This window comes from Epinephelus moara, chromosome 11 (genome assembly GCF_006386435.1).
Source record: "Epinephelus moara isolate mb chromosome 11, YSFRI_EMoa_1.0, whole genome shotgun sequence".
NCBI classification, from domain to species: Eukaryota; Metazoa; Chordata; class Actinopteri; order Perciformes; family Serranidae; genus Epinephelus; species Epinephelus moara.
In genome coordinates this window covers 5,204,747-5,216,466 of record NC_065516.1, presented here as the reverse complement: position 1 = coordinate 5,216,466, position 11,720 = coordinate 5,204,747, and the positions used below count along the sequence as shown (strand labels likewise).

Sequence of the window (11,720 nt, the reverse complement as noted above, 5' to 3'; positions counted from 1 at the left end):
ATAATACAATTACATGAATTTCCCTGACAGGTGCCACTCACTAAGGAGCTCCTGAAGTCTGTGGAAGGAGCTCGGACCAGGTACTGTGACTACCTTACAGAGGAGCGAAGGAAGAAGGAGTTAGAAGCGCAGGCTCGGAAGAGAAAGGCTGCAGAGGACAACTTCGAGAAACTAAGAACGAGAAAGAAAACCATCCTAGAGGTGTGCCAAGGTCTGGCCAGAGAGGCTGATAAGTCAGTAGAAGAGGCAGAGGCCAAGTCTGGCACGAACGTGGCCGAGCTCATCTCCAAGTCAAATATCCTGCAAAAGGGCAGCAAGGAGAAGTTGGCTGAGCTTGAGATCATTGAGAAGGAGATAGAGGCAAATGGAGCAGAGCTCAGAAAGATTAAGTGACTTTTTTGTTGTTCGGGACTAGTTCAGTTTTCTTATCAACCAGGTTTGATTGCTCTGGCTTTGATCTGAACTGAGCTTTTGTGACTGTGTTCATATGAAATGACTGTTTTCTACTTTAATAAATTTACTTTTGATTAATTTTGGGACTTAGTTATTTTATATTTATTATCATTCAGACTTCTTTGTCTGTATGGCAGTGAAATCCCTAATTTCATCACCTCGAGGATGACAAAAAGCTATCATATGGTGTCGCAAGTAGGTCTAAATTCTATTCAAAGAGGTCTAAAAAAGGTCTACAAAAGTCTTAAATTTGACTTGTGGGAACCCTGTCTACTGCTGCCTCGATCAGTTAGTTAGTTTGTGTTATTGTGTGACCTATTGGGTGAATCTGGACTAACCCTTAAAAAACACTTAAGTCACACAATAACACAAACTAACTAACTGATCGAGGCAGCAGTAGACCATCACCTCCAGTGTTCAGAGATGTTAAATCACTGTTTTTCTCAATGGAGTCTGGTTTTGAATCTCAGACTTTTAGACTTTTTAGACTTTTATTTATTTGCACATATAAGTATAAAACAAAACAAATACATATACATATCTCTCTTGGTAGAGAGGAAGATAAGGAAATGTGCAAGTGAGGTCAGAAACCCGAAAGGCTTATAGAGTGACCTCACCTTGACCTAACAATAATTTAAGCAAAGAAAAGAAATAATATTGGCATAGAATTAATAAATAAATAAATAAAATAATAGTAATAATAGTAGTAGTAATAATAATAATAATAATAATAATAATAATAATAATAATAATGATAACACTAAATGAATAAAGGGGAAAAAAATTATATGTTCTGTTAACTTCAATAATAGTTTCTTTTTGAGTATTGCCAAGGAAGAAGAGCTGTCAGCCAGTTGGTGATGTTCATTCCACAACAAAATCCCTCTGTATTTGATGGTATACTGCCCTCCGGTGGTATTGCAACGGGGTCGGTGCAGGTGACCTGCTTGTCTTGTTGCGTGCAAATGGAAACTTGAATTTATGCAAAAGTATTGTTGAAATTGATTTGGTAGTACATAGGCCTGTCACGATAACGAACTTTGCTAGGCGATTAATTGCGTCAGAAATTATTGCGATAAGCAATAATATTGCATAATATTGTGCTTTTAAGACCATTTTTATTATTGTTGTAATTTTGCTGTTTTGAGACCATCTTTTAAACTTATATAATGATAACAAAGGCATAATAATACAAGTACACCCTTAAACATTTATTTAACGATAATATTTAGGAATGCAAAAAAAGAAAATTTGAATATCAGAAATAATATGTAAAACTACCAAAATAAATAAATAAAGACCTTATAAATACAAAAAAAGACTCTCAGTCCCTGTTAACAAAAAGTGCACTGTAATAGAAAAAAAAAATCAAACAACCAAAAACGATAAAATGGACTCTCAGTCTCTTATCAAAAATTGCACTTGAAAAACCCCCAACCAAAAACAATATATAAATGAATATAAATTATATATATATATATATATATATATATATATATATATATATATATAAAATATAAATAAATAAATGCCGTGGCATTTGGTTTAGGAACAAGTTCCATGTCTTTCTCTTAGCTCAACGCTTCTCTTTTTTTCTCCGCCTCGTCTCCCCCTCACGAAGATCGCAGTGTGTGTGTGTGTGTGTGTGTGTGTGTGTGTGGCCCATAGCCCCGCCTCCCCCCCAGAGACAAAGACTCTCGATGACAAGAGATTTCCCTCCGTTCATTACACTAATGAACCAACTCACCTGGCTGCCAGATGATACACGGCAGTGAATGCTCTTGTCGTCCAGTCTCTTTGGTGGAGAGAGACGAGGAAAACAAACACGCATGAATATGGCAATTAATCGCGGCCGGAAAAGTTACCGTCTCCCTTTAAATTTACCGCGCAGTTAACCGACTTATTGCATTTCGCGACAGGCCTAGTAGTACATGACATTGCTTTGTAGATGAAGATGCAGATTTGGATGATGTTAATATCAAATATAGCGGTACAGCAGTACATTGATTAGCTTCTGTGAGGTACTCCTGTATGTTACTCCAAAGTTGGGGCGTGCTGACTCACATCCACTGCATGTAGTAAACTGACTATGAATAAGAATCTCATACAACTCCACTTAAAAACATCTGAACTATCTCTTTAATGTGTCTCTGTTCAGAGGCTCAGATCATGGCTCTGTCCAGCAGAGGCTGAGATGCATCTGCTGGATTGAGCCATGATCTGTTTGGAGACCAATAACAAGGAAAACAAATGCAAACATTCAGATAAAAAACATCTGTAAGCATCATTTAATGTGTGTTTTTTAATCTGCTGGAAGGATTTTTCTATCAAAGTTGAAACAACAAAGATATGATGGGTTAAAATGTGATTTGCAGTGCCCGCCCCTTTGACTCCAACAGAACTGACATAAAAGTGTAGTTCCTCCCATGCGGTCACTGTCATCGATACCTTTCCTTCTTTGTAATTTCCTTGTTCAAAGGCCCCCAAAAAAGGGCGTAGCAAGTCTTAAAATGTCCTTAGACAGTAATGGCTGAAAATGGCTTAGTGGGTGGAACAGGCATCCCGTATACAAAGGCTACGTCGCAGCGGCCATGGTTTTGATTCCAGCCTGCGACCCTGTGCTGCATGTCATCTCCCCCCTCATTCCTCCCTTTCCGACTTGGACTATCATATCCAACAAAGGCAAAATGCCAAAAAAAAACAATCTTATGAAAAACAAATATAACATCAGTAAATGTTTCAGGCAGTTATCGATGTTCTACACCTCTAAGTGAGAAGTTATAAACTGAAATTTTTTCTTTTTTTTTATGAATTTATTTAAACAAAACAAATACAGATTACACAAGACCACTGACATAGACATACAGTAATATATGGATATGGATTTGAAATACTCCATGATCTTTCCCTGTTTGCTGAGAGTGGTCCACAGTGGTAAACTTTTTCGCTCCCCTGAAGATGCTGAGATTTTCCTTGGCGAGTTAAGGCTAGTTCACATTACACGATTTTCACCGCGATTTTTATATGGAAATACATTTGTTTCATAATTATGTGTCTGAACAGATCAACAACCTGTGTGTAAATGTGTAATCTGTAAATATAAAACACCTTCCACAAATACAAAGAATATCTGTGAATACGTTAAATTAATTTGCAAATAAATGAAAAGCATTTGTGAATATCTTCCTAACATTTAAAACTTTGGAACAGGCATTTGTGAACTCAGTTTTTATTTGTGAGTCGAAAAAACATTTGTGGATCTCAGTTCTACGTGTGTGGATTTGCTTTTTACACACACAGAGTTTTGAAACAAACTTTCTGCCGGTCCGAACAAAAATGCACTCGTATCACTCGGCCATTTTTGGATAGCACGTGATCACCCAGCTGATGATGTAATTTCCGCATGTCAAAGTAAGAGCACGCAGTCTTTCTATGACCTGCTTAGTTTTATGATGCAGCTTGATTTTGCTTTTGTCTTTTCTCTGTTTTGTGTGTGTGTGTGTATGTGTGTGTGTGTGTGTGTGTGTGTGTGTGTGTGTGTGTATGCGCTATGGCTCTCCTACTCTCCTCTCCCAGATATTTTCCTTGTCTCACTCTACCCTATCAGTACTTTCATTCCCTTGACTCAGAACTGATACAGTTAAAGGTTTAAAAATGATGCATTTGAATATACGGAGCCTTCTCCCAAAAAATTATTTAATTAGAGTTTTGGGTTACAAACCTGATGTACCTACCTTCTCAGAGACATGGTTGCACAGTAAAATAAATGACAATGACATCAAACTTGAAAATTGTAGATTATACAGAGCAGACAGAAGTACAAGAGGAGGAGGTGTGGCTATATATGCTTCCTCACATTTTGTTTCTGAACTTACCATTCCTAATGCAATCCCGTAATTTTTTGAATCCCTTTTTGTTAAGTTAAAACTTCATGAAAATAAGCATCTTATTATTCGTAGTATTTATAGACCTCCCCCTGTCCATCCTGATTCAACTAGATGCATATTATCTACTCTTACATCTTTTAGGAACCCTGGTGAAATAATTATCTTAGGTGACTTCAACATCAATTGACTTGATCATTCTTTGTCAATTGATAAAAACCTGCTTAAAAGCAGAAATTTAAGTCAGTTAATCGATGAACCCACCAGAGTCCATGCCAGTCCTTATTAGACTGGATCCTTGTCACTTGTCTAGACAGAATTTCAAATTCTGGTGTTTTATGTGATTGCTTTAGTGATCACTCTGCGATCTTTTGTGTATGAAAGATTAAAGCCCCTTGTCTTCCTCCAAAATGTATTAGAGTTCACATTCATTTTGACAACTTCATACATGATTTGAGCTCAATAAACTGGAGCAGATTTCAACTCATAGCTTATAAGTATACTGAGAAGTACACAATGAATTGACAAGGGACACTTTACCAAACAAGGACAATGTTGTCAATTTCCATGGACACAAGATCTTCTCCATTTTTTGAAGCTTGCGTTCAAAATTAGATTTAACAAGTTCATCCATCTGTTTTGGAATATGAATACCAAGTACATCTATTGATCCATCTGACCATATTAGTGTTGAATTGGAAGTTATTATAAATGTAGAACCATGTAAAGAACCTAATCGCAAAATAATACATTCAAATAGTTGTCTTTCGGTGACAGAAAGAAACTTGTATCATCTGCATATAATGAAATATTTGATTCTTGTCCATAACTATCTAAACCTTTAATGTTTGTGTTATTTCTAATTTTTATCGCTAATGTTTCTATTACCAGTAAGAATAAATATGGGGATAGGGGGCAACCCTGTCTGACTCCCCTAGATAATGAAAAACTTTGTGAAAGATAGCCATTGTTTATGGATTATTATATAACACCTTAACCCAATTTACCAAAGAGGTACCAAAATTAAAATATTCTGGACATTTTTAGATGTACTCTCATTTCTTTGATCAAAAGCCTTTTCAAAAATGAATGAAACGACTTTTTAATTAGTAAATCCTTAATGTCATGAACTTAATGTACCTAATGAATTTTTCACACTAGGGCTGTTGCAATGGTTTCCCCTGAAGTGATTTAGGGTGGCTCAACAGTGGGATATGAAGTATTAGAGCCCTTTTTTTTGTGTGTGTGCAAATTACTTCATTTATCCTGATTTTAGTGCTTTAAAAATAAGATTTATAGTTATGATATTATTAGTTTGATTAAATACTTGTTTATTGTTAAATGCAGAGCACAGAAGGGCAATAAGAACACAAGGTAGGCTACACACTTTAATGAAGAAGGGAAAAAAAAGGATTACAGGGTGACTTCTGTATTTTTCAACTTGGACCCTGTTTTCCAAGAAACAGTCCCAAAGTCACCATCAGCGATCCTACTAGACTCAATTTAAATTAAAGATGCAAGCAGCGTTGGGCGGGACCTCGGAGTCTCGCCGTTTTGGCCTTCAGCTCACGAAGGCAGTGCGAATTATTCGTAATAATAGAAATGTCGATAAAACAAGTTTTTTATTTTCTTTTATGTATGTGTACTCTGCCCAAGATGTACTGTAGCGGCGAACAGCTGTTTCGTCAGCTGATGCGCGAGCCCGCAACCGCGGCGGCCTTGCGGCACGCATGACAACCAGCCAAACCCCGTTTGTAAATATTGTATTCTTATTATAGAGTACTTGGTAGAGCACGTCTGCACCCGTATTCACCTAGGTAGCCCCAGATAAGTTTTATATATAATTCGGTATAGTTCGGCCAGCCAGTTTGCACAATCAAAGTAGTTTATTTATGGGTACGCATAATTACAGCGGTGAGTGCTCCCGGCTCATCAGCTGGGGTGCAAGCACGTTAATTACTCAGCTGTGTCAAGTCAAGCAGAACAAAGAGACGCCACTGCAGAGCAGAGGAGTTTGGTTTCCCCACAGAGCGTGTAAAAAGTACCAACAAAGAGCTGAACGGACCGCCGGTTTTTCACCTGCTGAGGGAAAAAGGCTGTAAGAAAGGAAAAAAGAAACTGTTTTCCTTCTTCTGCACTATTCTGGGCAAAAACCAAAGAAAAAATAAAAAGAGAAAAAAAAGGAACAACGGCCTGGTCTTTGAGTGGATTCCAGCTTTTAATGTTCAGCGTTGGTACACCCCTTCAAGTGTGGGGTTAATACAGCAAGCAAGCAAAACACTTGACATGTACTGTAGTCTGAGTAGTAAATTTACCATGGAAAAGGCAGACATCATGATTTGGAAGTGGAATGTTGATGGCTTCTGAAATCGAAACTGCTGAAGAAATGAACCCCCCGTGCCATGGGAGGTGGCTGCTGGGGAGTGTGTGATTGTGTGGTTTTGTTTATGTGTTTGTGTGGGTGACTCGACTGATAAGTAAGTCACTTGTCATGCTGCGTACTACATGTGCTACAATTACTGAGCACTATGTGTGTGTATAAGATTACAGTACGTTACAATATGTATTTAACAGTCATAATCACAAAAGTAGCAACAGTATTATCAGTAATAAAGGCTGTCGTCGTATGTGAGAGATGGAAAACGCTCATATTGTTGTTATGACGATTAATGAGATGCATGCAGCAGACAGGAGCACAGAAAGGGAGAGACATGCTGTGAGACCAGGCAGATTAACATGGCATTGAAATGCCTCGAACTCCTCCTTTAAATTCCCAAACCGTGGGTCCAATCGTCAATCTGAGCATACCAGCAGAGAGATACACTCATCCCGAACATAGACATATATACATAGACGCCGCATTGACTGTGGAGGGGCGTGCCTAAAGCGCCACCATCTTGGTACAGGGCTAGCAGAGGCGGTAGTGCATGTACGTCTATGGAGGAAAGAGGTACTCCACAATCTGAAAGTAGAATTATTCACTGAATTTTCGACCGATTTCCAAACGGTTTGATTTGTTAAAAACGTCACACATGTAGCTATGACACAGGATGCTTGGACATTTTAAAAATGCCAGTTTTACTACCCAAATACAAATTCTACTTAATGTTTTCAGCAGACTGGCATCTTTTTCAGTTAGAAGACTGACTTTTGTGCTGCTTATGGATGTTCAAATGAGCGGAACATACAAACCAGATCCCATGGAATCACTTTTCACAGGTAAGGTGTACATTAGGGATAATATCGAGTGAGCAGGTTGTTAAATAGTGAAATAAACCCCGACAGGACGAATAGAAGCCCTCCGCTCCGCGTCCGGGTTCTATCCATAATAACCAGCTCACTTTACGTTATCCCACGTATTACACAGCTTCTTACTAGTGAAATAACTAATATGAGACATAATTTTGGTTCAAATGCAATGTTATTTCATCTTTAAACTGCCTCTGGTCTGAAAAAAACTGACGTTAGACTGCAGTGATTGACCAGTTAGAAGATTAATGATAGATATTGGATGTATATGTATATGTATATTTTATACCTACAATAATAATAATAATGACAATTGTTGTAGCCAATTTAGATTTGTGCAGCGTGTGAATGTGGGTGTGTGTCTTTAGTGAGGCACTATGGTTGCTATGGTTACCTGCACATCGGCCTCGTGCCTATGACCGAATCACAGCCGTGACGATATACGAGTATAACATCACTCCCTCTCGCGTGATATTGCTTAAATACACACACACATACACGTATATATATGTGTATGTATATATATATATATATATATCCTCTGTTGTTGTTCAGCACTCATGTAAGTACAGTACATGTAAGTTGTGATGGTTTATCTTCACGATATTTGTCCCTCCTCCACTGAACCGCTGAAGTGACAGTGATGAGTGCACTGTTTTTATCCAAAGTTGAACATTTTTCAACTCTCTGAGTTCTGAATTAAAAAATAGCCCAACCGGCAGAGCTCAGCACAGAATTCATGTGGCGCTCTTATTGCGAAGCTTAAAAAGAAAATATGCAGGCCTCAGAAAAAAAAAAACACTTTGGTGGACACAGCCCCTAATGCAGTGTAGAAGCCATTGGCTACAGTTAAAAAAATAAATGAAAACAAATTATTCCATTCCTTTAGAATAAAGTCTCTATGAAAATGACCTGCATGTCCTTGGTTGTGTGCTAGGAGATCAATATGCACACTGCAAGTGGTTTCAGGTTAAAGAGCTGTCAGTGATCCTTATAGCACTTAAACTTACTGATGGTAATCACACAAATGGACATGTACATATGGGCGGTTTTGTAGAACCAGGGCAAATCTACTGTGAAAGCCCCAGCAATGCAGTAGTATGCATCACTGTTTCTCAGGCACAACGTAGTTTGTACCACTAAAAATAAAACACCACAAATGGAATGGTGACGTTCAGGATTGCATTAAAGGAATATTTCACTCTTCTCTGCAGGAACTGGGGATTTCTACTGCAGTGGGAACGACCTGTCCAACTTCACCAACATCCCAGCGGGCGGGGTGGAGGCGATGGCCAAACAGAGTGGAGAGCTGCTCAGGTGATCACTGATTTGTTCATTGCTTGATCAGCTGACCTTCTGATAATGAGAGAGCTCACCAGCATATTGATCTTGTTTTATAGATTACATATGGGGAGTGAGTTATGACGTGTGTATGAATCAGTGCAGCTCGAGTTGTCTGCCTCAACTAGTTTGCAGGCATCACTCCATGATAGGCCACGATCAGCTGTTGCTGCTGTTTAACACGGCGCTGGAGGAGTCATTCTCCTCCTGGTTTCTCTGCCAATTAGAGCAATAACGAGCTAAAACAGCAGCAGTGGCTAACATCAGACACTGAGCTATTATACAGTCCCAACTATTTCAAACCAACACCAAAACGGCTGGACTCTGTCATAAAGCCCATTAATAAAAGTTGGGAAAAGTTAGCTGTATGATGCTAAGAGTTAGCCCTGTCACTGTGGGTGCTCCAGTTGCTGTGCTCACACTCCTGCAGCAGTAGTCTTATGATCAACAAAAGCCATTTTACACATAGATGGTGCTATAGAGCCGCTAAGTCCCTTCTTTACACTAACTTTGCATTTGTTGCTGTGTGATTATAGACAGCATGCTAGCATCCCAGAGCCAAAAGAGGCATTACAGGTGTCACATGTAACCAAACAGCGTTGGCCTCCAGTGTGACATAAAACATATGCATCTACAGTGCTTTATAAACAAAAACAATGACCTAACATGTCAATAACAATCATTTACCATCTCTATTATACGTCTATATCTCATACTCTGCTTGGAGGGTGAGGAGCTCCTGGACCTCTTTCTTTTCACTATTTTTGGACATTTTTGGCTGCTGTTCTTCTTTGAGCTAGCTGCTTACTACGACTTCTTACTTTTTAAATCTCCCACAGTGGGTCACACATATAACACGTCATCAAAACATCACACTTGTGTGAGACACAGTCCCACACAGGGACACAGTCTAGGTCTATGGACCTGTCCCACCAGCCGTCCCTTTTGCACAAACACCGACTCAGTCAATCAATTCAATCAATCAATTTTATTTATAAAGCCCAATATCACAAATTGCAATTTGCCTCACAGGGCTTTACAGCATATGACTCTGTCCATAGGACCCTCGCAAAGGACAAGGAAAAACTCCCCCAAAAAAACCCTTTAATGGGGAAAAAAACAGCGATCAATTCGGGAGAGGTTAAAGTCGGTACGGGAAACCTCTGTTACTGAAGCACATGGTATTAAATTTAACAACAGAGGAATCATTTCCCTAAATTTTGCAACAGCAGTATCTGATAAACATCTAGAATAGTAACTGTTGCTGAGTGGCGTGTAATCAAGTAAAAAGAAATCAAAAGTAATCAAATGATCCGATAGCGAGGGATTCTGTGGAAAGACTATTAGGTTATCAATTTCAATTCCATACGTCAGAACTAGATCGAGGGTATGGTTAAAACAATGAGTGGGTTCATGTACACCCTGACTGAAGCCAATGGAGTCTAATAATGAGATAAACGCGGTAGCCAGGGAGTCATTATCAACGTCGACATGAATGTTAAAATCGCCTACAATAATAACTTTATCTGATTTAAGAACTAAACTGGATAAAAACTCTGAGAATTCAGATACAAATTCAGAATACGGGCCAGGAGCACGGTACACTATAACAAATAAAAGTGGCTGCGAGGTTTTCCAGGTCGGATGTAAAAGACTAAGAACGAGGCTTTCAAATGAATTATAATCTAGTTTAGGTTTAGGGCTGATTAACAGACTAGAGTTAAAAATGGCTGCAACTCCCCCTCCTCGGCCGCTGCCTCGAGGAATGTGGGTATTATTATGACTGGGAGGAGGGGATTCATTTAGACTGACATATTCATCTTGACACAGCCAGGTTTCAGTGAGGCTGAGTAAATCAATATGATTATCTGATATTAATTCATTTACTAACACTGCTTTAGATGAAAGAGACCTGATATTTAACAGTCCGCATTTAATTCTCCTGTTTTGTCTTTCTGTCACAGAAGAGGTTTTAATATTTATGAGGTTGTTATGCACAACTCCTCTTTGTTTAATTTTAGATTTAGATAATTTGGGTGGTCGGGGGACAGACACTGTTTGTATAGAACTATGGGTGGGTAGCTGCACTAGAAGCTCAGAGAAGCATATAGGACTGCGACTCTGAGTCCTGATCTCAACTCTGGGTTGACAGGGTTTTGGATTACTAATAAACTTTGCCAGATTTCTCGATATGAGAGCAGCTCCATCCAAAGTGGGATGAATGCCGTCTCTCCTAATAAGACTAGGTTTTCCCCAGAAAGTTTGCCAATGGTTAATGAAACCCACATTGTTTGCTGGACAACACCTGGACGGCCAGCGATTAAATGATGACATGCGGCTAAACATGTCATCAGTCCTGTAACTACCTCCACTGCAGATTCAAAGGCAGGACAACTCTGTCCTCGCAATCTGCAATCCTGTGATTCTGTCAATCCTGTGAGTTTATGCACAATGGCAAGGCAAAGTAACAGCGTGATATTCCTGCCTTGAACAGTGTGTAAGGGGTTGGGGGGAGAGAGAGAGAGAGAGAGAGAGAGTCACACAAGGCGATCGCAACATCACAACATCCCTAACAAACTAATGCCATGAAAAACCTGTAGTATCTCACTTTAGGACATTAAAGGGCCAGTGTGTAATATTTGGCATGGTTTATTGTCAATCTGAATCTGAATCTGAATATTCTACCCATTAATATGTTTATATAAGTGTATAATTGCTATAAAATAAAATTCGTTTGGTTTTCGTAGCCTTATAATTATGCTTTTATATATATATATTATATATAGCAAGGGC

The 11,720-nt window shown here is 38.8% G+C and overlaps 1 protein-coding gene across 1 annotated transcript in view; it reads left to right on the top strand.

Moving 5' to 3' along the window:
* Nucleotides 1-11,720, top strand: part of eci2 (enoyl-CoA delta isomerase 2) — a 103,341-nt gene that overhangs the window by 47,976 nt on the left and 43,645 nt on the right. Inside the window, exon 7 of the mRNA XM_050056508.1 lies at nt 8,801-8,903. Within this exon, the coding sequence (XP_049912465.1) occupies nt 8,801-8,903 (103 nt within the window). The remainder of the gene's footprint in view (nt 1-8,800; nt 8,904-11,720) is intronic.